The sequence below is a fragment of the Aquarana catesbeiana genome, linkage group LG01, assembly GCF_042186555.1.
Source record: "Aquarana catesbeiana isolate 2022-GZ linkage group LG01, ASM4218655v1, whole genome shotgun sequence".
NCBI classification, from domain to species: Eukaryota; Metazoa; Chordata; class Amphibia; order Anura; family Ranidae; genus Aquarana; species Aquarana catesbeiana.
This window is the reverse complement of record NC_133324.1, coordinates 130896865-130924843: the sequence shown is the minus strand read 5'-3', so window position 1 is coordinate 130924843 and position 27979 is coordinate 130896865. Positions and strand designations below refer to the sequence as shown.

General features: G+C 42.2%; 1 protein-coding gene across 1 annotated transcript in view; it reads right to left on the bottom strand.

The window, feature by feature from the left end:
* Positions 1-237: 237 nt before the first annotated feature.
* TBCA (tubulin folding cofactor A) overlaps positions 238-27979 on the bottom strand; it is an 89456-nt gene continuing 61714 nt past the window's right edge. Inside the window, exons 3-4 of the mRNA XM_073623885.1 lie at positions 9248-9334; positions 238-1171 (exon numbers count right to left, since the gene is read on the bottom strand). Of these exons, the coding sequence (XP_073479986.1) occupies positions 1091-1171; positions 9248-9334 (168 nt within the window). The 3' untranslated portion in view covers positions 238-1090. The remainder of the gene's footprint in view (positions 1172-9247; positions 9335-27979) is intronic.

Sequence of the window (27979 nt, the reverse complement as noted above, 5' to 3'; positions counted from 1 at the left end):
CTCCAATTTTATTGCATCACATTTTTAAAAAACATTTAAATACTAAAGAATGAATTCAGGACAGATTAGTAGTTGGATTTGAGGAAGGAGAGTTCATAATGATACATCTTGCTTACAACTGCTGACTTTTGAAAACGTTAGTTGCTTGGCTACAGTGCTCCCTGAGACACCGAGCTGGAAAAACTGTTGCATAGGTGTTGTGGCTTCAGTTTCTGCATACTAGGTTAGGAGTCTGTGATACTAAGTATTAATGGTGGAGAAAAGAGTAAGATTTTTTGAATAATGGCAGCCTTTGTATTTTTTTTCAACATGGACTTCCCTTAAATCTTTTGCCCCATTCCAGTGATAAATTTATCTAACAAATTAATCCCAGAGTACCACCTGCTCTTTAGCTGCTTCTTGCTTGGGGCACATACAAATTTACCTGCAATTTTCAGTCAACAATCTTTACATATGCTGCTGAAAGACCTGAAGGGGGAAATACTTGGAACAAACCAAGATAAATTATTCATTGGATCATGTGCAGAGATGAAAACATTTCCTTTTTAGCTCCTTTCACACCCTTCCTAAAAGCCCTAGTTCTGAATAGGTTATGTTTTTTTCGGAATACAAGTACTGTATACACATGTCCATTAAAACAGAAGGATGGCATATATGAGGGGGGGAGGACGACTTTAAACAACCTCATGCAGTGTTTACCCGAGAATGAGAGGACTCCCATAATAAGGTGGTTGTGTGCTCAGGCAAAGGACTTAAGAAGAAAGTTACAGAATAAGCCAAAACACTGGCAATTACATGTTCCTCATTTTGTGTAGATGATGTTAGTAAGATGTTAGAAAGCATTGCTCGTTTCATCCGAAACTTTCACTGCAAGAAAATAATTGTCCCCTCACTACATCAGCAAGTACACTGCAGCATCTTATCATATTATTATAGAAAGCCATTTATTCTCAACACCCTGAAGCTACAGAACTGGAATCCTAACATGTCCTTATGCGTTTATGTAAGTTTATGGAATTGCATTCAGTTTCCCAATTGTCAGATATAATTGTCAGGTATCAAGGCATAACAATGGGGATCTGAAGGGTATTCATGCTTCTAACTTCACAGAGTCCAGCATGGCACGAGCATCTTTGTATTCTTCTGTATCTTCCAATTCTTTTTCATTTTCCTAAGGAAAAAAAAAAAAAGGATATATTTTTATAATCATTTGAGCAAATATTGTGTAACATAAATAATTGGGTCTACCACGTTTTTATTCTATAGGTCCTCTAAACTAGTGCCAGGCCATGGTCTGTCTGCAGCTGGGTCACGGAGGCTGCACTGTCAGATGTGTGGTCAGCGAGCAGAGAAATGACATCTCTCACCGCCCACCCCACATCACCGCTTTTCCGTCCTCACAGCCAGGCCGCTTCAATGTCAGAGGCGCGGCGGCACTCTCACCGCATCAGCACTCTCCTGCCCTCACTCGGAACCTGCCACTGCACCAAGGCCTGCCTCTGTGCTCAATTGACCAGTACTTTAACCAATGCAGTGCCAATCCACATCTGGTGGCAGGGGATGTGGCAAGAGACAATCCGCATCTGAAGGCAGGCGACGTGGCAAGCGACAATCTGCATCTGAAGGCAGACAACGTGGCAAGTGACAATCTGCATTTGAAGGCAGACGACGTGGCAAATGACAATCCGCATCTGAAGGCAGGCAACGTGGCAAGTGACAAGCTCACTTGCCTCACCTCCCTTATACTTACCTGAACCCTATTACGATCCAGCGCTGTGTACGAGAGCTGTGGCTCTCCTGGTTTTGTCTCTGCTCCTTGGGCAGATCGATAGCAGGGGGAGCCATTGGCTACTGCTCCGGTCAATCAACTCCAGACCTATTCCCGCTGTCTGTCAATGGATGCAGCAGTGGGGCTCTGGAGCGAGCCCACACGAGTGTCCCCATGGGAATTGGTTTCTTATTGGGAGCACCAGAAAGAGATAAGGAGCCAGGAGCACAGGCAGGGGACCTGAGAAAAGGAGGACTGGGGCCGCTCTGTGCAATTCAACTGCACAGAGCAGGAGAGCAGGTAAGTATAGAAATGTTTATTTAAAAAAAAAAAAAAATAATAATTTTCCTTTGCAACCACTTTAAATCACTCTAAATGTCAATTTACACTTATTTGCTGCGAATTTAAAGTGGTACAAGGTGTGAATTTGCATCGCGATTTTTGCTTGCCATGTGCGATCTAAATGCCAATTTAGTGCAAATTTGTGAGGGGAGTGGTCACATCTGCGATTTTATTTTAATAAATGTAGGCAAAAAAATAAATAAAAAATTTGCAGTGATGGGAACCCTGGACTGCGATTTCAATCCGGTCCCATAGAAGTCTATAGAGCTGAAATTCACACCGCACCAAATTCGCATAAGACCCTATTTTTTAACCGGATCAAATTTGCATTGCATACAATAAAAAATACATTAAAAAAAAGCGCTTTGGATGAATCATTTTTGAATGCTTTGATTTTGGATCACAAATATTACAGCGATTTATTTGATGTACATATTTTCAGCTGAAAGATGTATTAATATTTTTTGGTATGTGTGTAAGTACAATGTATATACAGTGGATAAAAAAAAGTCTACACACCCCTGTTAAAATGTCAGGTTTCTGTGATGTAAAAAAAAAAAAAAATATATATGAGACAAAGCTGAATCATTTTAGAACTTTTCCACTTTTAATGTGATCTATAAACTGTACAACTCAATTGAACAACAAACTGAAATCTTTTAGGTGGATGGAAGTAAAAAAAAAAAAACAAAAAACAAAAAACAAAATAATGTGGTTGCATAGGTGTGCACACCCTTAAACTGATACTTTGTTGAAGGACCTTTTGATTTTATTACAGCACTCAGTATTTTTGGGTATGAGTCTAATCAGTATGGCACATCTTGACTTGGCGATATTTGCCCACTCTTCTATGTAAAAACACTCCAAATCTGTCAGATTGCGAGGGCATCTCCTATGCACAGCCCTCTTCAGATCACCCCACAGACTTTCAATTGGATTCAGGTCTGGGCTCTGGCTGGGTCATTCCAAAACTTTAATCTTCTTCTGGCAAAGCCATTCCTTTGTTGATTTGGATGTATGCTTTGGGTTATCATGCTGAAAGGTGAAATTCCTCTTCATGTTCAGCTTTCTAGCAGAAGCCTGAAGGTTTTATGCCAATATTGACTGGTATTTGGAACTGTTCATATTTCCCTCTACCTTGACTAAGACCCCTGTTCCAGCTGAAAAAATAGCCCCAGAGCATGATGCTGCCACCACCATGCTTCACGGTGGGTATGGTGTTCTTTTGGTGATGTGCAGTGTTTTTGTACCAAACATATCTTTTGGAATTATGGCCAAAAAGTTCAACCATGGTTTCATCAGACCATAACACATTTTCCCACATGCTTTTGGGAGACTTAAAATTTAGCCAGTCTTGGATGTTTTTCATCGTAAGAAAAGGCTTCCGTCTTGCCACTCTACCCCATAGCCCAGACATATGAAGAATACAGGAGATTGTTGTCACATGTACCACACAGCCAGTACTTGCCAGATATTCCTGCAGCTCCCTTAATGTTGCTGTAGGCCTCTTGGCAGCCTCCCTGACCAGTTTTCTTCTCGTCTTTTCATCAATTTTGGAAAGATGTCCAGTTCTTGGTAATGTCACTGTTGTGCTATATTTTCTCTACTTGATGATGACTGTCTTCACTTTGTTCCATGGTATATCTAATACTTTGGAAATTCTTTTGTACCCTTCTCCTGACTGATACCTTTTAACAATGAGATCCCTCTGATGCTTTGGAAGCTCTCTGCGAACCATGGATTTTGCTGTAAGATGCAACTAAGAAAATGCCAGGAAAAACCTACTAGAACAGCTGAATTATATTTGGTGTTAATCAGAGGTACTTTAAATCAGTGGTCATCAACCCGGTCCTCAGGGCCCACTCACAGGCCAGGTTTTATGTATTACCTTGGGGAGATGCAGACAAGAATACTGCAATCAGTGAGCAGCAAATGATATCACCTGTGATGTATTTCAGTTATCTTGCAAACCTGGCCTGTTGGTGGACCCGGAGGACAGGGTAGAAGACCACTGCTTTAAATGATGGCAGGTATGTACGAACTCCTATTTAACATGAGTTTGAATGTGATTGCTTAATTCTGATCACAGCTACATCCCCAGCTATAAGAGGATATGCACACTTATGTAACCACATTATTTCAGTTTTTAATTTGTACTCCCCTCCCTAAAAGATTTCAGTTTCTTTTTCAATTGAGTTGTACAGTTATAGGTCACATTTAAGGTGAAAAAAGTTCTGAAATGATACACAGTATCTTTTGTCTCATTTTGTTTTACATCAAAGAAACCTGACATTTTAACGGATGTCTAGACCTTTATATATCCTTTTTGTGTGTATATATATATATTTTACACACACACACACACACACAGAATCACCCCTTTAAAATGATCACCTTTTGTTGCTTTGCAGCCTGAAGACAGACACAGTTTTCCTTTTATCCAGCTGTATTTACTAGTGCAATTTATAACATCCAAGCGAAAGATAGAACACCATGTCAGAAAATAAAAAAATAAAAAAAAAAACAGAATCATTGAGTTGGAAAAAAGATCATCCCCTTATTTCAGTATTTTGTTGGACCACATTTTACTTTAAAGAATAAGTTCACTTTTTGGAAAAAAATAAATGCACTTTTTTTTTTGCAGGTAAAACAAAAAATGTGCATTCATAATTTTTTTTTTTTTTAGGAGCCTGTAAATCATTGTACCAGCGATCAGCAGATCACTGGTGCTATGCAGGTCTCCTGCAGATCTGCGTACATTCCGAACGGGTGAGCAGATACAATCTGACAGGAAGCATTAATAAACTACCACTGAAAACTACAAGCCGAAAGCCTCAAAGGCTGCCGGACCTTGCAGTTTTCAATGCACATAGCCCTGTCAATCAGTGATGCGGCCGGGCAGGCGGAGCCGTGTTCTGCCACATTTTTTTTTTTCTGTGACAGCTAGCAGGGAGAAGAACCCCACTAGCTGTCACAGCATTGATCGGAGAGGTGCAGTGTCCGGTCTGTTCGTAACACACTAACTACAAGTGTAACGTGTTACGAAAGGTGAACTTCTCCTTTAAATACAGCCTTTAGTCGGTAATTAAAGCAAAAGGTGGTCCAACAAAATATGGGGGTGATCCTTTTTTTTGATTATTTTCTGACATGTTGGTGTTATTTTTACAGGGGGGTGATTCTTTTCTATACCTTCTGTATATATATTTTTATTTTTTTTATATTCACATTCTGATTTCATCACTGTAAGTGGAGCAATAAATTTTTTGAGGTATATGCAATATACTTTTTGGTGTTAGCTAGTTCTACAAAACAGGTTAGTGGTGGTGTTGTGTAGCTGCACGGACAAATATTTTATATATATTATGAACCCAAGAGTTTACCACAGAAACTTATGGCCAAGTATTTTCAAATGGAAAGCTGTGACCAGTCCTTTTACAGTATAGGTGGCCATTTACCGCAAAATGAAAAATGTGCCGGTAAATGTCATTTAAAAACCACGCAGCAAGCTCTTAGGCCTTTGTCTACCAGTGTCCATTCACCTATGAGAGATGGCATAAAACCCAGTAAGTAATGAATAATTGCCTAACTCTGTGTCCCATGATGTGTGAGAACGAAAAACATGCAATATTTGCCCTCAGGGTTTTGCTGGCAGTATCACAAGCAGTATTTGTCAAACAGCGTGGGGATCCCAGCCAATAGCTGGTTACTAAGGAGCGGGCCAGGAAGTTGCGCCCTTCACAACGGACAAGTCATCAGCTTTCAGCGGGTTCACCACCGCTGACAGCTGAATGTAAAAAAAAACAAAAAACAAAAAAAAAAACATGCCGGCAAAAATGAGGGAAAAAACAAAAAAAAAACAAAAAAACACAACGTGGGGTCAGTCAATGCATACTAGGCCCTTCTACAAGCTTGCCGCCTGGCAGGTCATGAAAACGGGGGGGGGCTTGGATGGTTGGGGGGGGGGGTAGACGGGCTGATGATGAGCGAGCCTGACCCCTCCCATCCCCGAACCATATCAGGCCACATGCCCTCAACATGGGGGTTGGTGGTTTCCCCCTTGTGAGGTCACCAACAGATGCATGCTAGGTTGGTGAGGTCACAAAGGAGCGGTGCCACTAGGTGATGACGGCAAGCAGCAAGCATTGGCGGTTAAGCCTTCATCGCAGGGGGAGCTTTTTTTTTTCCGGGTCTGACAGTGCCGACAGGTGTCATGATTGACTGTGGATCTAAATAGGAGGATGTTGTATTTTTATTTTTTAAAATAGGAATTGTCAAAAACTGCCTCCTGTCGTTACATCTTTTTGACACTTTTTTGGTGAATGAGTAGGGGTGCAATGTACCCCATACTCATTCTCGGGGGGGGAGAATCTGGGGGGCCCCTTGTTAAACGGGTTTCCAGAGTCCGATAAGCCCCCTGCCCGCAGACCTCCACAACCACAGCCCAGGGTTGTGGGGAAGAGGCCCATGTCCCTATCAACATGGGGACAAGGTGGTTTGGGGTTGGAGCAGAGCCCCCCTGCCCCAAAGCACCCTCCCCCCATGTTGAGGGCATGTGGCCTAGTATGGTTCAGGAGAGGGGGGGTGCTCACTCGGATAAGGGTCTGGTATGGATGTTGGGGGTGACTCTATGCCATTTTTTTTTCAATTTTTAAAATCCATACCAGACCCAAAGGGCTAGTATGCATTAGGGGGGAACCACACATTTTTTTTTTCATACTTTTTTCTTTTTACATTAAGCTGGGGAACCCGCTGACAGCTGACGAGTCATCTGTTAGCGGCGTGGTGGTGAGCTCCCCGGCTTGTTTCTTTGCAACCAGCTTAATGCGATAAATTTACTCGGTAATTACCACTCAATTGAACAAACAACGCTTTCGTTATTTGACTCAAAATTCTTAGAGAATTGTACTTTCAAAACAGATTTAACGCAAGCGATATTTTACCGCATTTTATTTGCCATTAACTAACACTTAGTGAATTGACCCCAATATGCTCACAGCAGACGAACACATGAAAAAACGGATGGATGCACCTAGAACAGCCTGTCTCAACCGGAGTGTCGCATGAGGTCCTCAGGGGTGCCACGGCATCCTGGTAGAGAAAAGCTGTCACATTAGAGCTGAGACAACTAATCGATTATGAAATTAATCGATTACTATTTTATTTTAATCGATTAATCGGCCAGTAACATAATGGGGTTAAAAAAACTAAAATTAGCCCTTTAGAGTAGAAAAAGAGCAAATAATCGTTACTGTAAATATTACTTTCACTGTTGCACAGTAAAAAAATGAACCCCTTACAGTAGCGATTATTTGCTCTTTTTCTACTATAAAGGGCTATTTTATTTATTTTTGAATCCCATTATGTTACTAAATGTCTTAGGCCTGGTTCACACCTATGTGTTTTTTGGTGCTTTTTTCAGAAACGCACAACAGTTAATTTAATGTTCACATCTATGCTTTTTTCAGCTGTGCTTTTTTGGTTCAATATACTTCAATGGAGAAGCTGCAGAAAAGCATGTAATGCGTTTTTGCAGCAATATGTGTTGTTTTTAATCTACCCAACAACAAATTGGCCAAAAAAAAAGGCATAAAAAAAAGGCAAAAATGCAAATCACAGCAAAATCACGTGCGCAAAAAATCTAAATGCACAGCAAAAAGCACTGCAGAAACAAATCAAAAACAAACTGCATAGGTGTGTACTGAGCCTTATTCTGGCCACACAGATCAATTTTCAGACGAGAATATTCATACAAAAAATCTTTGTACATTCGCTGAATGAAAGAATGTTGTTTGAAAATTTCACTTGTTTTTAACATTCTGTTTAAAATAAATGTAAATTTCTCAACGAAAACCTCATACACTGTCTGAAAATTAAGTTTTCTATTTCTAAATTTTCCTGTCACTGTGGTTGAAAACAAACGTCGATTTGACCCCACTAATGGTTGGAAAATTGAACGAACGTTCTTAAAAAGAAATTTTATTTTGAAGGAAGATATTGTTTTTGTATGGCCTGCATATAATATATTACAGTTCTGTTTGAAAATATGCAAAACAGTCTTACCTTTTTTTTTTTTTTTTTTTTTTTTAAAAATAAAAAAATGTGATCTCTGAGTCTGATGATATTTGCTAGATTCAACCTCTAACAGTATATACAGTATATCTCTTCTGCCTGTTATTCTCAGAGTGGATTAAAGATTTTACTCCCTAACTATACAGTTGGTTATTTATATTTGCCACTGCATATAGAGATATTTAAGAATAAATTGCCTTTTTTTAAACTTTACATATTTTAACTAAATTATACACCATACTTTTTTTAAGGTTATTAACTGATTATTCGAAAAACAATAAATCGGCCAACTAATCGATTATGAAAATAATCGTTAGTTGCAGCCCTAAAGTACATGATGTTATTACAGCAGCAGTAGGGGGGGCGGGGACGGACCCCAACACAGTAGCCGACACGCATGGAGGGGGAGGACGACACAGGAGCAGAGAGGAGAGAGGAGGGACAGCAGGGTTGTGGATGACGGAGCCACACAAACTGACCACGGTGTCAGGGCTCAGCAGCCATGATCACCGTGGTCCGTTTGTAGAGGGGAGAGGAGAGACTGGCAGGATCAGTCAGGATTTTTAGGTGTTACAGGGGTCCAAATGACACAGCACAAGCACTGTGTCATATAACATGCTTTAAAGGAGCAGGATCCTTGTTTTTTCTTGGGTTAACATACACTTTAAATACACGAAGCAAAGTGAAAGTGTGTGCTGTGCTCTCTGCCACCCCTTACAGTACAAAACCCGGCACTGTGAGGGAAGGTACCGTACTGCACTCTGTAAAGCGATTCAGTGACACGTAGTATCATAAACCAAGTCTTAGACTGAGGTGCCTCAAGACAAACTATTTCTCAAGGGCGCTCTGACTGGAAAAAGGTTGCGAAACACTGACCTAGAACACAGTGTAATGTCTTACACCTCAAATACCACGCTGTGACAAAGGGGCCTTTGGTCTTGAACAACAGAGGCCTCCTTACAAAACAGAAAGATCAGCCATGGTTTGATTCCCCTTTTAGGTTTCTTACAAATAGAACCGATGGAATGCTGTAGGATTTGTCCAGACTAGGGCATTATTGGCACTTACTAGAATTTGTGCAAGATCTGTGGATGCTGCTTCTAGCCTACGGCTGCAGTCTGGGATCATCATACGAGATTCCTGCAATACTTCATTCTGAAAACGAAAAGAAGAAAAAAATAAATACAATCAAATATTCTACAAAATGCAGGGCACAAAAACTCACATACAAGATTTTTGGTTGAAATAGGACCCTAGATGACATTTTGATTGGTCTACAAATCATGAGCCACACAGAAGACCAATTCATCACCATTACTGTGTTTCAAAGAACATATGTACCAAATGTATAATAACATTGTGTGACACTGTGAATACAATAATCAGATAAATAACAGAAAAACACAGGAATTCTGACTTGCAGGCAGTCCCCGAGTTACAAACATCCGACTTACATAAGTCTCATACTTACAAAATGGAGGGAGACAACAGGAAGTGAGAGGAAATCTACCCCTAGGAAGGGAAATTCAGTCCTGTGAGCCATGGTTCACATTGGTACGACTTGACATGGCAAATCAGCAGCAATGGCACCGTCCTAATCGATGTGGTGCTGCATTTGGCAACGCCACACCGATTTCAGAAAGTAGTTTCTGTACTACTTTTTGCGATTTTGGGCTGTGATGTACATTGACATCTGCACAGATGTCTCTGAAATTACGACCGAAATCGAGACTGACATGCGGGAGTGAAATCGTGCAAGTTCAGCTGAACTCGCACAGCTTCATTCCCGCAGCTCAGTGTGAACCTGGGCTAAGAGATATCATGGGAAAAAGGTGTCGCCACTGAAGCTATCACCAATCTTTGTTTCCACAACAACCCAAATTTTTCAAAATCCAATTGTCATAGGGACAGTAAGTGAGGTGAAATCTTCTGAACAGGGGCACAGACAGCAAAACAAGCATTACAGGGTTGTTAACCCTTCCCTATGCTGTGCAAAATGTAAAAACATTTTTTGGCTGTTACATTATAAAAATGTACCTGTTCCAACTTGCATGCAAATTCAACTCAAGAACAAACCTACAGAATCGATCTTGTTTGTAACCCAGGGACTACCTGTAAATTCCTTATCATGTGGTACAGTACAGGACATAGGGCTTGTATTTATAGGTCATGGGTCATATGAAGGCTACCCTCAGCTGATTGGACACTGGCAAAAAAACTTTCTAGGGCCGCCCCTAGAGTGCATCCATTTAACCCTGCCCTCTGTGTTAGACTCCAGTTTTTCAGCAAGCAATAAGTAATGATTAAGACACAGAGGGTAGGGGCCTGTGTTCTGTACTAAATCCTAATGTAAGTAATTTACAGGTAAGTAAACATTCCTATTATCCTAATTACCCAAATTTGCAGGGTGTTTGGCAGAAGTACGCCCCGAACTCCCTGCAATGCACTGTGCTTCGCCCAATCAGGGCGCAGTAAAAGCTGGTCTTTACAGAGCGAGGCCGGGAAGCTGTCCTTAACAGATGAGTCATCAGCTGTCAATAGGCTTCCCCGCTGACAGCTGAATAAAAAAAAACCCACAAACATTTGCCGGTAAAAAAAAAACAAAACGAGTGGTTCCCCCCCCCCCCCCCGAATCCATACCAGACCCTTACCCGAGCATGCAGCCTGGCAGGTCAAGAAAAAAAGGGGGGGAGAACTAGCGAGTGCCCTCTCTTCTTCACTACCCTGGGCTGTGGTTATGGGGGTCTGCGGGCTTATCGGAATCTGGAAGCCCCCTTTCACCAAAAAAAGTGTGTCAAAATGTAATAAAAACAGACAGTTTTTGACAATTCCTTTATGAAAAAAAAAAAATAGTGCCCCCCCATGTAAATCCATCGCCAATCAGTCCAGGGTTGGGGGGAAGAGACCACCCTGCCCTAAAGCACCCCCCCCCACACACATTGATGGCATGTGGCCTTGCGCTTCCTTGTCCCCCCCCCTTTTCTGACTTGCCAGGCTGCATGCTCAGGAAAAGGGTTTGGTATGGATCTGGGGGGGGGGGGGGGGGGGGATAGGGGGCGCACACATTTTTTTTTTTTCCTTTTAAAATTTTTCCCTTTAGAAATGTCATTTTTGCTGCAGCATGTTCTATACATGCTACAGGTGCGCCACTTTACAGGCAGGAGACCCGCAGGCACTATATTTAAAGGAATTTTTCATTTTATTGTTGCGCTTCGAAACATCATTAAAATCACTGCTCCTTTAAAAACTATTGTTTTGAAAAAAATAAAAATGTTTCAATTGATACATGTCCCCAGGGCAGTACCCAGACCCCTATACATTTTTTTATGGCCAATTACTTGCATGTAAGCCTTTAAAATGGGAACTTTTGAGCTCTCAATTTTGGCTCCAAAAGACTTCAATGGGTTTGGTTGTTTGGGTCAGATCATTTTCTCTGTTCGGGAGTTCTGGTGCGAACCGAACAGGGGGGTGATCTGCCCATCTCTAATCCTAATCATACAGTACAAGACACAGGACTTGTATTCATAGACCATGGGACGTACCCAAGCAATAAACTGAGGATGTCCAACAACAAGGCAAACAAAACTGCCAACAGACCCTCAAAAAAAAAAAATAAAAAAAAATAATGAAAAAATAATAAGGGTTAAAGAACCCCCCGCCCCCTCCACCCACCCCCCAAAAAAACTCCGAAAACAGCTTGATGCACAATTTGTGGCCAAAGCTTGCATCAACCGAGGCCTGAATATCTAACTGGTAGAACTTAGAGACTGTGTCAACAAAGGACCAAGTGGTGGCCTTGCAATCTGAGAAGCAGATGCCCGATGATGAAAAGCCCAAGGAAACACCAGAAGCTCTGGTGCAATGGGCTCTCATCAAAAGGAGGAATTCTGTTCCTAAGAACATAGGCCCTGATGATAGGCTGCCTGATCCACCTGGCAATGGTACAGTGGGAAGCAGGATTTCCTTTACATGGGCCCACTGGCTGAACAAAGAAATAAAACCACTGTTTTGGCACTGTCTGACCTTACAGAATGAAGGGGTACGTCTACTGATGCCAGAAATTCCACTTGTTTGAGAGAAGCAATAACAGATCTGGTTGATTCCATCAAAAACTTTGGTACACAGTTTGGCGCCATTCCACGAGTGTACGCAATTTTAAAAGCGTGACATGTTAAGTATCTATTTACTTGGTGTAACATCATCTTTCACATTATATATATATATATATATATATATATATATATATATATATATATATAAAAAAAAAATCGGGCTAATTTGAATATATATATATATATATATATATATATATATATAAATTTTTATTATTATTATACAGGATTTATATAGCGCCAACAGTTTGCGCAGCGCTTTACAACATGAGGGCAGACAGAACACTTACAATACAGGAGGGATCAATCAGAGGGCCCTGCTCGTTAGAGCTTACAATCTAGAAGGGAGGGTAAAGTGGAACAAAAGGTAATAACTGTGGGGGGTGAGCTGATGGAGAAAATGAAAATGCAGTTGTTAGGTGTGGGTAGGCTTCTCTGAAGAGAAGGGTTTTCAGGGATGAGTAGGAGATAAGCAGATTGGGGTAAGGCATTCCATAGGATTGGAGAGCCTTTGGAAAAGTCCAGGATGCAAGCATGGGAGGAGGTGACGAGGGAGCTAGAGAGCAGGAGGTCGAAAGGAACGAAGAGAACAAGTAGGTTGGTATTTAGAGACTAGGCTAGTGATGTAGCTGAGGGCTAAATTGTGGATGGCTTTGTAAGTAGTTGTTAGTATTTTAAATTTAATTAGTTGGGTGAGCAGAAGCCAGTCTAGGGAGTGACAGAGAGGGGTAGCAGACACAGAGCGATCAGTAAGGTGGATGAGTCTGGCAGCAGCATTCATGATGGAATGAAGAGGTGATAGACTATGTAGAGGTAAGCCAATGAGAAGGGAGTTGCAGTAGTCGAGCCGTTTTTTCCCCCCCAAAAAAGCGTGAAAAATTACCGTGTAACATAAAAAGTTGCAACGACCACCATTTTATTCCCTAGTGTGTCTGCTAAAAAATATACAGTTTTTCACAAAAGAAATTACACTTCGCTACAATGTAAAGTAGTGAGTGTACAGCTTGTATAACAGTGTAAATTTGTGGTCCCCTCAAAATAACTCAACACACAGCCATTAATGTCTAAACCGCTGGCAACAAAAGTGAGTATACCCCTAAGTGAAAATGTCCAAATTGGGCCCAATTAGCCATTTTCCCTCCCCGATGTCATGTGACTTGTTAGTGTTACAAGGTTTCAGGTGTGAATGGGGAGCAGGTGTGTTAAATTTGGTGTTATCACTCTCACTCTCTCATACTGGTCACTGGAAGTTCAACATGGCACCTCATGGTAAAGAACTCTGAGGATCTGAAAAAAAGAATTGTTGCTCTACATAAAGATGGCCTAGGCTATAAGAAGATTGCCAAGACCCTGAAACTGAGCTGCAGCACGGTGGCTAAGACCATACAGCGGTTTAACAGGACAGGTTCCACTCAGAACAGGCCTCGCCATGGTCGACCGAAGAAGCTGAGTGCACGTGCTCAGCATCATATCCAGAGGTTGCCTTTGGGAAATAGACTGAGTGCTGCTAGCATTGCTGCAGGAGGTTGAAGGGGTGGGGTGGGGGGTCGGCCTGTCACTGCTCAGACCATATGCCGCACACTGCATCAAATTGGCCTGCATGGCTGTCATCCCAGAAGGAAGCCTCTTCTAAAGATGATGCACAAGAAAGCCTGCAAACAGTTTGGTGAAGACAAGCAGACTAAGGACATGGATTACTGGAACCATGACCTGTGGTCTGAAGAGACCAAGATAAACTTATTTGGTTCAGATCGTGTCAAGCGTATGTGGCAGCAACCAGGTGAGGAGTACAAAAGACAAGTGTGTTGACAAGTGTTTCAAGCATGGTGGTGGAAGGGTCATGGTCTGCATGAGTGCTGCCGGCACTGGGGCGCTACAGTTCAATGATGGAACCATGAACGCCAACATGTACTGTGACATACTGAAGCAGAGCATGATCCCCTCCCTTCGAAGACTGGGCCCAACATGATAACGATTCCAAACATACCTCCAAGATGACCACTGCCTTGCTAAAGAAGCTTAGGGTGATGGACTGGCCAAGCATGTCTCCAGACCTAAACATTATTGAGCATCTGCGGGGCACCCTCAAACAGAAGGTGGAGGAGCGCAAGGTCTCTAACATCCACCAGCTCGTGATGTCATCATGGAGGAGTGGAAGAGGACTCCAGTGGCAACCTGTGAAGCTCCGGTGAACTCCATGCCCAAGAGGGTTAAGGCAGTGCTGGAAAATAATGGTGGCCACACAAAATATTGACACTTTGGAACTTTCACTTAGGGGTGTACTCTCTTTTGTTGCCAGCGGTTTAGACATTAATGGCTGTGTGTTGAGTTAGTTGAGGGGACAGCAAATTTACACTTTTATACAAGCTGTACACTCATTACTTTACATTGTAGCAAAGTGTAATTTCTTCGGTGTTGTCACATGAAAAGATAATAAAATACTTACAAAAATGTGAGAGGTGTACTCACTTTGCATTGCGCCCGCTAGGCACTCACATCGGCTACGGGCACATGCTGCGCCACCTCCTACAGCGTCTTAAAAGGCCAGCGTACAGTTACGGCGGCTCGACCAGGGGAGCCAACCTGCCGCAGTATAACTGCGGTGGCCGGTCAGGAACCGGTTAATTACCATAAGTAATATACAAATAATTATTAGATTTTAATTTTTAAAGGTAATTTACTATATTTTCAAAACATATTACGGAAGTTTGAAGTTATAACGTCAAACCAGTAGTTTCACAGTAAATAGATTTTAAATTATTATAACATATATCTCTTTCAGCGGTACCTTTTTCAGCGGGCAGCAGATTCTCATTCTCCCTCTTAACTGTGTGAGAAAAACATGAGATTATCGGTAAATCTTTTACCCATAAACCCATGCTTTTTCCTTCGAGTTAAGAGGACTGGGCTACAAGGAAGCATATGTCTTTTAGACACATGCCCCTTCTATGACACCGCAGTGAGAGATGAGCCTCCACACTGCAGCTTTTTTTATTGGACTGCTTGTTCCAACGTTGCTTTACCATTGGTCTAAGGCTCCGAGCTGTCCATTAATCTCAGTGCTTCTAACAAGTAGTGAGAGGCACTGTGAGCTCATCCTCTCAGTCTGCTGCAAACAGAGTGTGCCAGCTTGTATTTAAACTGGCTGCTCTGTATGTAGCTTCTGACAGGCTGCACAAGAAGCCCAGTATCTCCGGAACTATAGGTGGCAGGAGCCTCAAACTTTGACCAGTGATGGGGTAGGACTTCTATGTCTCTGTGACCCCAGGTCGCCGAACTAGGACCCTCAAAGATTTTTTTTTGGGGGGGGGGGGGGGTTTCTTTTGGTATTTTTTTCTTTTTTTATGTTCATGGCAGGCGAGACTCTCCCCCGACTGCATGTCCCTGATTTTCATACAATAAAGGAAACCCTACTGAAGAAGTCAGAAGCAAAATTAAATAAAAAAACATAGGCTATTCAGGTCTCCATTCTTGTAATAAATGGAAATATTAGGACTCAGGTGTGGCACAGGTATCAAACAACTCTACCCATGGTCCCCAAATTTTATTTATGAGGGCAACCCCTCGCCTCATATGCAAGTAATAGGCAAAACCTGGTTAATCAACTCTTTCCATTGGTTAAGGGGCACAACTATATAATGTATCCACTGCAATACAAAGAGAAGCTGTAAAAACTGCTTCTGATAGGAACTTAAGTCAATTTCCTCCAGTATCTCTAGCAAACACCATTTTGGATTACACACATTGGGAAGGTCAAAGTTCGTGGCTACAAGCTGGGTAGGTTTGGTTTTTTTTGCCTGTGACACCATTCAAAAAGTTATCTTCTCTAATTTTTTTCTGTATTTATCAGGTTATGGGTTTTGCTTTAAGTAAATACAGTACTAGTACTTTTTTTTACTTATATTCAAAATCATTTTGTACACAACTAGGAAACAAATAAAAAAACAGTAGCATATATTCAGCACATTGTTAAAAGCAGATTTGAGAGCACGTCAAAAAAAATCACACAGTATAGCTGTTCACCCTGTCAGGCGCCAAAAACTCCGCCTGTGCTCCGAAAAGTTTACTTAAAATAAACGTTTTCCGCTGTTTTACCATGGAGCAGCTCCATCCGGAATGGGATCAGCTGGCTGTATACAAATCACCCGCATCTTTCAGTTAATAAAGAAATACTGTGCTGAGATAATATCACATTGAGATAATTACTGCATGAAAAAAAAATGTTATTGAGTATATTGATCTTGTTGTGAGACCCTGGTAGGGGGTTTTAAGCAAAGGAGAAAGAGAAAGAAAATGAAAAGCAGGAAAACAGCAGGTTTGTATTTGGATGCTTATCATGCATAAAAAGTTATTACTTATCGCTGCATTTCATTTTTGGAGAGATGATGTTCTCACCATGTGGCTGGGAGAAAAAAATTACTAAACTGGAACCCCACGGAATGTGAACATTTTTCCTGCCTACAGACTCTTAAATGATGTTTTGTGCAAATCCTTATGCAAAGGACAAAAGAAAAAAAAATATACTTGCTGTTCACCATTACCTACAACCAGAGATGCTGCATGCTACATTGGCTTATATCCCCCCCGACATAAACTTGGGAAAAACTCAGTTTGGATGGTATTATTGCCAAGAACAACAACACACATCTGAACAATAATAACCAAAGGGGGGGCAGTAAAATACAACACTTAGGGCCCTGTCACACTGATATGTTTTTTCTGCATTTTTACCTTGCAAGAAAAACACAAGAAAAAAAGGTTTCCCTTTAAATCCTATGGGACTCTTCACACACCTGCATTACAGGTGTGGTGCGTGTAGAAAAGTCCTGCATCCTTGGTGCAGTTTTGAAAACTGCACCAAAAACGCAGCTTCCCTTTGAAATGAATGGAAATTGTGGTAAAAATTCACTGCGATTTGCGTTTTTAAGTCAAATGTCCATTTTTCACAGGTGCAGGTAGCGGAAAAAATGCACCAGAAACGCATCTGAAACACAGCAAAATCTCAGTAAAAACACATCTGAGTTTTTACCACGATTTTGCTACAGAGCAGTGTGAAAGGGCCCTTAACCACTTCACTACCACTGTGCGCTTAAGAATGGCAGAGTGGTGAACGTGTATTTCTGGCGTGCCGTTTTTAAACAGCACTTCGGAAAACACAAGCGGGCAGTCAGTACACCCTTGGATGGCTGTAATCTCAGCAATCATCAGATGGCTCAAATACAGACCCAATGTACAGAGCTGATACAAGTGGCTCTGTACCTCCTAATCTCTGTGATGACCAATCATAACAATTATAAACAAACACACTAGTGTGGTAAAAGAAAAAACCCAGTTATTATTCCTAACTAAAGAAAGCTCCATACAAACTCAATTTGCATAGTGTTGCATTAGCGAGTAATTTTTAGTCAAATTATCAAAGCACTGAAAAAAAATGGCCTGGTACTGAAGGGGTATTAGAGTCTAGTATTCAAGTGGTTAAAGCACCATTCTGGGCTATTAAAATGTACCTATGCGTTGCCCCTGCCCCTTTACCTTGTAGGTAAAATGCTTGTTTAGTCAATGGCAATGGTCTCCAAACAGCGGCCCGGGAACCAAATGTTTCCCTGTGCTTGCCTTCATCCAGCCTTTGGGGTATTATTCCTTCTGCTAATACCAACTGTGGGGCACAATTCCTCCCATTGACTCCCATCGACATCAACAATGGGGCATAATTCTTCCCACTGACACAAACAATGGGACATTATGCCTCCCACTGACAGAAATGATGGGGCACTGTTCCTCCCACTGACACCAACAATGGGACATTATTCCTCCCACTGATAACAGGGAACTATTTGCCCCGCTAATAGAATAGAATTCCTTCTCCTCCTACTGACCAAAGGCACTATGTAATTGTTTTACTCCCACTGACCACCAAGCCTAAGATATTGGTTACTCCCAACTGAAGCCAGGACATTTTCTACTCCCACTGGCCACAGTCCAGCCCCCCATAATCTGAAGGACAGTATACCGGTCCTTTGGAAAGGTTTGCAGACTCTGGTCTAGAGGGATAGGAATAAGGAGGAACTTGTACCTTTACTCCCGCAAGCTTCTCCCCTGCCATATTATGACCAGTCCACGGAAGTCACTTCTATTCACTGATGGCCTAGTTGCAACTCCCAGCATCCTCATGTAAAGTGCAGGACTAGATGTAATCACAACAATGTGATTGCCACCAATACTACACTATTGCCCTGCTGCACATAGACTAGGCACAAGAACCTAATGCCCTGGACAAAAAAAAAAAAAAAAAGGAACATGAAAGAGGTTGTAAACCTCCATTTTTAAGTTGTACCTATAGGTAAGCCTATAACTAAAGCTTACCTATAGGTACAGTATTTTTTTTTTCCATCAGTTTAGGAGATATTTACTTTGTACTGTGCCGATGTCATTGGCGCATGCGCTGTAAAGAAACGGGCCTCCATGCCGTTTCTTCCCTAGTGCCGTGACTGGCAGCTCCCATGTGCATGCGGGGGAGTGACGTCACGTGACTCTGGCCAGTCACAGAGCCGGAGTCCGTGGCCCCAGAAAGTCGGGCAAACATGGTTGCAGGTAAGTGTCACATAATGTGCTAGTATGCAATGCAAACTAGCACATTATGCTTTTACTTTGCAGGAAACAAAAAAGGAAGTAAAACACATCAGGGTTTACTTCCTCTTTAACACCTCTGAAGAATGGCTTCTTAGGATTACAATAAGAAAATTCAGCTGCTAATAGGTAAAACACAAAAAAATGACTCATTTGCCCACAAGGTTATGAAAGAGATTTTGCCAAGAGGTGACCTGTAAAGTGTTATCCAAAGCAAAAACATTTTATTAGTTTTGCATAAAGTGGTAAGGTTTCTTTTTCTTTTTTTTTCCCAAAATAGATTTTTATTGAAAATAAAACAAATCAGCATAACAGTATCATCATACATTTGTACAAGAAGTAAGGAACAGAAATCCTTGCAATTGAGACAAATGTGTCAATGAATTGGCTATAACAGAAAATCTCTTACATTTACATTACAACATATGTAAGACAAGAGAGTTTTAACTATTAGAATAAAACAATAAGTTAACTGTAGAGAGAGTGATGCTGGTTACAATGGCAAAATTTTTCAATTGCTGTTACAACCACTGGGGGAAAATTCCCATTCGTTGGGTGATGGTGCAGGGATTTGTATGACAATTCAATCCATGTGCAGAGTAGAATTGCTGGTCGGGAGCTCTGTTAGGAGACCCGCACCGTAGAAGGTGTTAAGATGGGTTCTGGATGGATAGTGAAAAACATATGAAAGGAGGGAAGGGTGGGGGGTGAGGTGGCCTAAGGGATATGAGGGGGGGGATGGGGATACAGGAGGGAGATCAAGGTGACAGGGGGGTGGTTGTCTCCTCGGTCTCCGCCACTTGTAGTGTGAGTGCGGTCTGATATTGCTCTATGGTGAAGTAGATTAGGTTTGTATGACCCCTATTGTCGGAGAGTTGCACAGGGCTAATGTTGACATGCGACCTCCCATACTTGTCCCTTGTTTAGGGGTGGGAGGTCCACGTCGTCTGGGGAAGAAGAAGAAGTATACGGGTGGTGAGGTTGAAGGGATTATGCAGCGTAGATAGAGGATGGTGATCATAAGTGAGCAGGTCATGGTCGAAAGTTAGTTCATCAATGTCAGGTATCTGTCGGTTGATCGAAAATGAATCCAGCATGCCCACGTCTTGGAAAATCTAGCTGGGGAGTCTCGGGAGATGGAAATGAGTTCTTCCATTTCAGCTATTTTGTTAATTTGTGTGAGCCACTCTGGGATGGTCGGAACGTGAGAACAACCTCAATGTCTTGGGATGCACATTTTTGCTGCATTCAGTAGGGGTAAGATCAGTGTCTTACGATAGTATGGAGTGGATAAATCTGAGTGATGAAAAAGGCATTGGGCTGGGGAGTGATCTAAGTTATAAGTTGATATTGATTCAGTGAGTTCTCGGACTTGCGTCCAGAATGGTTGAATAGCTGGGCATGACCACAAAATAGGTAGCAATGTGCCCGGTTCTCCGTCACATCTCCAGCTTTTTTTGGGGTACGAGGGGTTGAATTTATTTAAGATGGCTGGGGTTCTGTACCAGCGTGTCAGGGTCTTATAGTTGTTTTCCTGAATGGAAACGTTTAGGGAGCCTTTATGGGCAATCATAAACATATGTTCCCATTGTTCTTCTGATAGTTCTGATTGTAATTCTCTTTCCCATGTTTTGCATGCTTTCCCTTCTTTGGGGGAAGTTTCAGTAAATAGCATTGCATATATACTGGAGATTAAATGTTGTTGGGGATTGGATTGGGAGCGGAGGTGTTCAAATGGAGTAAATGGTCGCGATATAGAAGAGTCGCGATTGACTCCCTGTAAAAAATGGCGAATTTGAAAGTAGATCCAGAATGGTAAAGGGTCGCTAGTGATGGTGGGTGTTAATGTGAGGCGGTCTAAAAAAGAACCGTCGCGGAAGAATTGATACGCTAGTATGTTTGGGAGTTGCCACTGACTTGCTAGAAATTGTGCGGACATACCCGGGAGGAAGGCAGGGTTCAGTCTTATAGGAGTTAAAGGTCCCGGAGTGGATGAGATGTGTAATTTTTGGCAAGCTTCCCTGAAACAGCCGAGGGTCGGACCAATAAGAGGGTGTTCTTTGAGAGTGGGGGTGATATGTGTAGGCGCAAGCCAGGGTGTGGATCCCAAAGGGAAGGGAGACAGTGATCCTTCCAGTCTGACCCAATCTTTGTATTGAATATGTAGTGACCAGTCCACAATTCGGGTAAGGTGGCAGGCCCAGTAATATTTTTTCAGATCTGGAAAACCAATGCCCCCCTTCGTTTTAGGTCGTGTTAGGAGATCGTATGCGATTCTCGGATGTTTTTGTTTCCATAGAAAATCTGTACATAGTCTTCTATAAGACAGGAAGAATGATGGGGGAAGTTTAATGGGGATAGCTTGCAGGATGTATAAGATGCGGGGAAGAATGTTCATTTTGATAATGGCCGCGCGCCCGAACCAGGAGAACTGTGGTTTGTTCCAATTTTTGAGGTCGTCAGATATAGCTTTGAGAATGGGAAGATAGTTTTGTGCGAAAAGATCTGATAGGTTCGCTGTAAGTTAAATTCCAAGGTATTTAATTGCGTTGTGCCGCCATTGGAAGGGGAAGTTAGTTTCACACTGTGTAACAGTCTCTTGTGGGATGGTGACATTGAGGGCATGGGATTTGGTGAAGTTTATTTTAAAATTAGAGAGGCGTTGGAAGAGGTGAAAGTCGTTCAGTAAGTTTGGAATAGAGGTATGGGGCTCGCTAAGGGAAAGTAGAATGTCGTCAGCAAAAGCTGCCAACTTATAGGTGCGGCCTGCTACGGGTATTCCTTTAATATTTTCGTTTTTTCTGAGGCAGTTCAAGAGAGGTTCAAGGGTTAGTACAAAAAGGATAGGGGAGAGTGGGCAACCTTGCCTCGTTCCATTGGTTATGGAGAAGGCGTTTGACAGATGGCCATTAATCCGAACTCTGGCAGTGGGTGTCGTGTATAGCAACATGATTGAGTTGAACATACGATTTTGGAGGCCTAGGTGTCTCAACACTGCCCCCATATAGTCCCAGGCCAATCTGTCAAACGTCTTCTCTGCGTCCGACAGGAAGAAACCCTTATGTTTAGTGGTTGTCATCCAGTGGTGGAGATTTATGGCTTTAATAGTGTTATCCCTTGCCTCTCGACCTGGAATAAAACCAACCTGGTCCTTATCAGAGATGATAATAGAGGAAGCAAGCGATTGGCTAAGATTTTTGCGAAGAGTTTTATGTCAACATTTAGTAGGGAAATCGGCCTATAGTTGGTTACTAGAGTCGTGTCTTTCCCTTCCTTTGGTATAACTGTAATGCGAGCTTCGAGGAGTCTGTGGAAGGGAAGCGTGGAGGAGGATAGGGAGTTAAAGGCTCTGAGAAAGGGGCCAGTAAGTGTCTCTGTGAAGGTTTTAAAATATACAGCTGTAAATCCATCTGGGCCGGGACTCTTTCCGGCTTTTAATTGTTTGATTGCATTTTTAAGTTCATCTTCCGAGATGGGGAGTTCTAATTGGCGGGCGTCTTCTCTGTCAATGGGTTTAGGACAATGTTCTTTTAGAAAGTTTTTAATAAGGGATCGTCTAGTGTTGTTATTAGAGGGGCCATCAGCTGGTGTATCGAGGTTGTACAGCGTGGAATAGTACGCCTCAAATTGGGAAGCTATGTCTGGGGTTGTGACTTTCGACCTACCTTGGGAATCGTTGATAGTATGAATGGTAGAACGAGCTTTGTTCTTTTGGATGGCTCTGGCTAAGTATTTTCCGCTCTTATTTCCAAATTCATAGAATAATTTCTGTTGTAGAATAAATTTACGTTTCGTTTTGTGGGATAGTTCTGTGAGTAAATACTCTCTGGTTTGTGTGAGTTCTCGGTATGTCTGCTGGGCCTGAGTTTGTTTATGAGCTAGCTCTAGAGTTTTAATCTTCTGAATCAGGTTTGTGATTCTGGCTTGATGGACTTTTTTCCGCGACGTTTTTAGGGCAATGAGTTTTCCCCTCAGGACGCACTTGTGGGCCTCCCATTGTGTTAGTGGGGCTGTTTCTCCGTTGTCATTGTCGATAAAAAAATTGTGTATGGCTTGCCTAATGTTCGTGATATCTTCTTCTGAGGTCAAAAGAGTAGAATCTAAGCGCCATATCTTAGAGACAGTCTCGTGGTCAGGGAAGGTCAATGTCATTGTAATTGGGTGGTGATCAGATAGGAGCATTGGTTCAATTGTCGCATTGGAAAGAAAGGGAAGGTCTGGCTGGGAAAGGAAGAGGTAGTCAATTCTGGAATATCTGTCATGAGGGGCGGAGAAGAATGTGTAATCTTTTACGTTTGGATGGAGAGTGCGCCAAGTGTCATGTAAAAGCAATTCATTAAATTGTAGTTTGATTTGGCGTAGGGTTCTGTATGGCAACGATGTGGTGCCTGATGAGGTGTCCAATAGTGGGTACAGAGCTACATTAAAGTCTCCCCCGAGCACGGTTAGACCAGTAGAGAAGCCTGATAGAAGTTGAGAGATCTGTCTAAAGAAGCTAGATTGTGCAGAGTTAGGGCTGTAGATGTTAGCCAAGGTTACAGGCCGGCCCTGTATCTTACCTTTTAAAAAGATGTATCTGCCTTCCTTATCAATAAGCGAATCAGTGAGTTCCCTGGTTAAGTTTTTGGAGATCAGGATTGAAACTCCCTTAGTTTTTGCCTGTGGGTTGGTAGAGTGATAGGAATGCGGGAACCAGTGATTTGTGAGCTTGGGAATCTTATCTGCGCGGAAATGGGTTTCCTGTAGGAAGACGATGTTGGTTTTTAGTTTGTGCATCAAAGAAAGAACTTGGCTGCGTTTCTCTGAAATATTGAGCCCTTTTACATTTAGGGATGTCACTTTTAGCGTGTCATGTTTGGTGGTGGGTTTTATGTGTGACATATTTTTTTTTTTTTGGGGGGGGGGGGGGAAGAGGCTTTAGATGAATGAGGATCAAAGTATAGGGAGTGGCGCTGTGTTAGGAGTATAAATGAAAATTAGCAAGAAATACAAGTGTATAAATAAAAGTGTGAAGATAAAAAATGTGAAATTTTTGGTATGATCCAAAAAATTACTTACAAAAAAATTATATATATATCCTTGTGTTAGTGAAAAACACCTTGATCAGGTGAAAATTAGTATTATATGTGCAAAGAATCGCAAATATCAAGCAGCATCACTAAATACCATAAATACATCTTCACATGAATAAATATAAAGTGATGAAGTGCCAAAAACAATAAATGTCCAAAAACAATATTTGTCCACCAATAATGTGTAAATGTGCAATAATTATAAGCAATAAAAAATCATTGATAATGTGTCCAAATCGCAGCTAAAAATCGCAAAACCATATGTTGTTTGGTGCAAGAAAAGTTCATAACAATTGTGCAGAAAAATCTTCTTAGGTGATAAAGTGCCGTGCTGTAACAACTAGTGGTCCCCCCAATGTGGTTGCACTCACCGGAGCGCTCCACCCCTGCAGGGGTACGAGCGTGTAATGTTGGTCCTATCACTCCAGTCCTATAGGTGTCAGTTTCCTTCCACGCATCCCATTACCAAAACGCAGCTGTATACACAGAGAGGTGGGGACTTCCTGTCCCTTGGTATTAAAAGTCCCCACTGGATATCCGCTTACAATGCTGAGTGCTTTTAATCCCTTGTAATAAATGTGTTGTATGATACACGCTGCACTTAGAGGGCACCGTCCTCTTTTGTCTTGGGCCTTGTTTGGACTCATGAGGGATTAAAAGCAAAGGGATTAAAAGCACTCAGCATTGTAAGCGGATATCCAGTGGGGACTTTTAATACCAAGGGACAGGAAGTCCCCACCTCTCTGTGTATACAGCTGCGTTTTGGTAATGGGATGCGTGGAAGGAAACTGACACCTATAGGACTGGAGTGATAGGACCAACATTACACGCTCGTACCCCTGCAGGGGTGGAGCGCTCCGGTGAGTGCAACCACATTGGGGGGACCACTAGTTGTTACAGCACGGCACTTTATCACCTAAGATTTTTCTGCACAATTGTTATGAACTTTTCTTGCACCAAACAACATATGGTTTTGTGATTTTTAGCTGTGATTTGGACACATTATCAATGATTTTTTATTGCTTATAATTATTGCACATTTACACATTATTGGTGGACAAATATTGTTTTTGGACATTTATTGTTTTTGGCACTTTATATTTATTCATGTGAAGATGTATTTATGGTATTTAGTGATGCTGCTTGATATTTGCGATTCTTTGCACATATAATACTAATTTTCACCTGATCAAGGTGTTTTTCACTAACACAAGGATATATATATAATTTTTTTGTAAGTAATTTTTTGGATCATACCAAAAATTTCACATTTTTTATCTTCACACTTTTATTTATACACTTGTATTTCTTGCTAATTTTTATTTATACTCCTAACACAGCGCCACTTACTATACTTTGATCTTTATTCTTTGGGGGATCACTTAGGTGTTCCCCTCCTATCTAGGGGGGCTGCAGGTGTGAGTCAGTCTATGAGCGCGGATTCGTTGATATATTTACTTTTTTAGATGAATGAGAACTTCTGTTGGATTAGTCTATAAACCCTCTTAAGTGTGCTAGAGGGTGGATTGTGAGGATGTTGGTGGTCTGGGGGGGATCGGAGTGGCGGTATTGAGGTGGCAGAGACCGAGGAGGCGGTGGAGGGGGAGTGGAGGAGAGGTAGAAAAAGCTAAGTGTGGCTGAGGAATAAGGAAGGAGGCAGAGGGGGGGGGAAAAAGGGATAGAAAAAAAACAAAAAAAAAAACAAAACAACTATGAGGGAGAAAGGTGTTCCGGAGGTAAGGAAGGGTTCAAGGACCCCCCTTATGGGGTGGTACGTTGTCCGGTATAGGTCAACGGGAAAGATGAGTTCCCGTTGTGTGGAGAGGTGAAAGGTGCCGGTAGTAACGGAGTTGGATGGAAAGTATAATCTTCTGGCCCTCAGGTGTGTGGATGTTCGAGATAGGAGAACGAGCCAATAAGTTATAGTTTTAAGCCTGGGGATTATGGTTTAATCGGGGGAGATCTTGATTTTAAAATGGTGTCACGTCGTAAGACAAAATACCAAGTGAGGTCATTGGGGGCAGGAGATTATATCCGCTAAATTGGGGGAATGCCACCATAGGCATTGTGAGAACAGGAAGTGGATGTCTACCGTTGAGTCACTCAAATGTTCATCGAAACAAGAAAGGAGTCAGCTAAGCAATTTACCTTGTAACATTAACCAGGCATTATATAATTAGCATGTATCCCCTACTGTGATTGTCGCGTTTTTCACATTTATCTTCCCCCCAGAGTAGGCCTCCAGCGTGTGCGACCGAACCCCATTCGGTTTGAGTACAGGTAACCCGAGAGTCCACCATAAAGGTAGACCAACTTGACCCATACAAGTGTGTGCTCGTCTAAACGGTCATGACATAGAAACCACTACATAGGTGGGGTGTAGGGGTCGAACACACACGCCGGAGGTCCACCCGGGTTCTTCTGCTTAGTTACTTAAGATAAGCAGCGTTTGTTGTGCTGCAACACTAATAAAAGAAAGTAAAATAACACAGCATTAAATGTTATCAGGCACAAGGCAAGCCTTTAAATGAGGCCGCCCATTTCGTTGGTGGGGGATCTAGCAATCTTCAACATATAGCCTTAACAATAAACAATGAATATTCGTATAATATCAGTAACAATATCAGTAACATTACCCTCTTGTAGGATTATTTGCCTTCTTTGGGTTTTAACTCAACTGGGGATAACAGGTTAACTTTCTACGTCAATAAGAATGCAGGGTGGGCGAATCCACACAGAGAGATGCTTCTACAGGGGTCGCTAGGATATACAGGGTAAACCTTGTTTGACAGCCTAGTGGATGTCAAGGCTTAGAGACCCGTTTTTCCCTGTTGGTTGGTTTCAGGAGAGGGTGAGGGAGAATCTGAGCATACAAAGATGAGCTCTTTCTGTTAGGAAGACATCAATTGAGGTTGGGTACAGAGGGATTGGGTGGAGGTAAGGGTGCAGCTTAGGTTCTGTGTGGAGTCGCCCCTCCAGAGAGGGATTTACACTAGTAACAAACAAATGTGAAAACCAGTCCTTTTTTGAAGGATTGCAAGTTAATAGAAGAGGACTCTGTCTTGAAAGTGTGTCTTATACATTCCAATGCAGGGGGTGATATTTGCTCAGGAAGGTTCAAACAAGCTTGTTTGGGAGTTAAGTGAGGGGGTGGCAGGATGGGGAAATAGAGAGGGAATAGAGAGGGGGGATACTATTTGGAGGGCTATATAGTAGTCTCATATATTATTCGTCTTCATGCATGCGTGGGTTATACTTGCGTGACAATGATCTTGTTGATTGAAGTCCATTCGCGTTGTATGAGTCACTGTTAGATGACTCAGATGAGGGAGATCAGGTGTAGTGATGGGTTCGTAGATCTTGCGTTGATTTTGTGGTGTGAGGAAAAAAAGTGGGGGATGTTTTCTGAAAGTAGGCCAGTCTCTGGACCCAAGTGGTGGGCATCCGTCGGGAACTAGGTGAGGGGAGGGGATTGGACTAGTCCTTTGAGTCAAAATATCTTGCCTCTAATACGTCGGGTTTCTGTATGTAGGTAGTTGAGTAGTCGCAGTTTTGATTGAAGTCTGTCTTACAGAGTCATTTATAAGGTAGCGGGTTTAAGGGCTTCAGGTGATCGATAAGAGATGGGGAGCTGCCCCATTATTCAGGACCTCCATGGCGGGGTCGTCTGTGGGCCGGAGAAGCTGTGGGGCTGTTGTCTGCGGGATTCCTGGGTCCTGTGGATGTGTTGGTCCTGGGTGAATTGGATCTGCGCCTTCTTATATGGAACTCATCGCGGACTGGGATGGCATCCATGGAGTTAGATCTTCTGGGTTGAGGAGGTCTAAGAGAGCGGTACCAATCAGGTAGTTCAATGCAGGGTATATTCAGAGTTTCGCAGAATGTGGCGAGATCTTCAGGCACCCTCAGATTAGCTGTACGCCCTTGTGTTGATGCCGAGAGGCAAAAAGGGAACTTCCAGCGGTACTGAATTCCGTTTGTGCGTAATA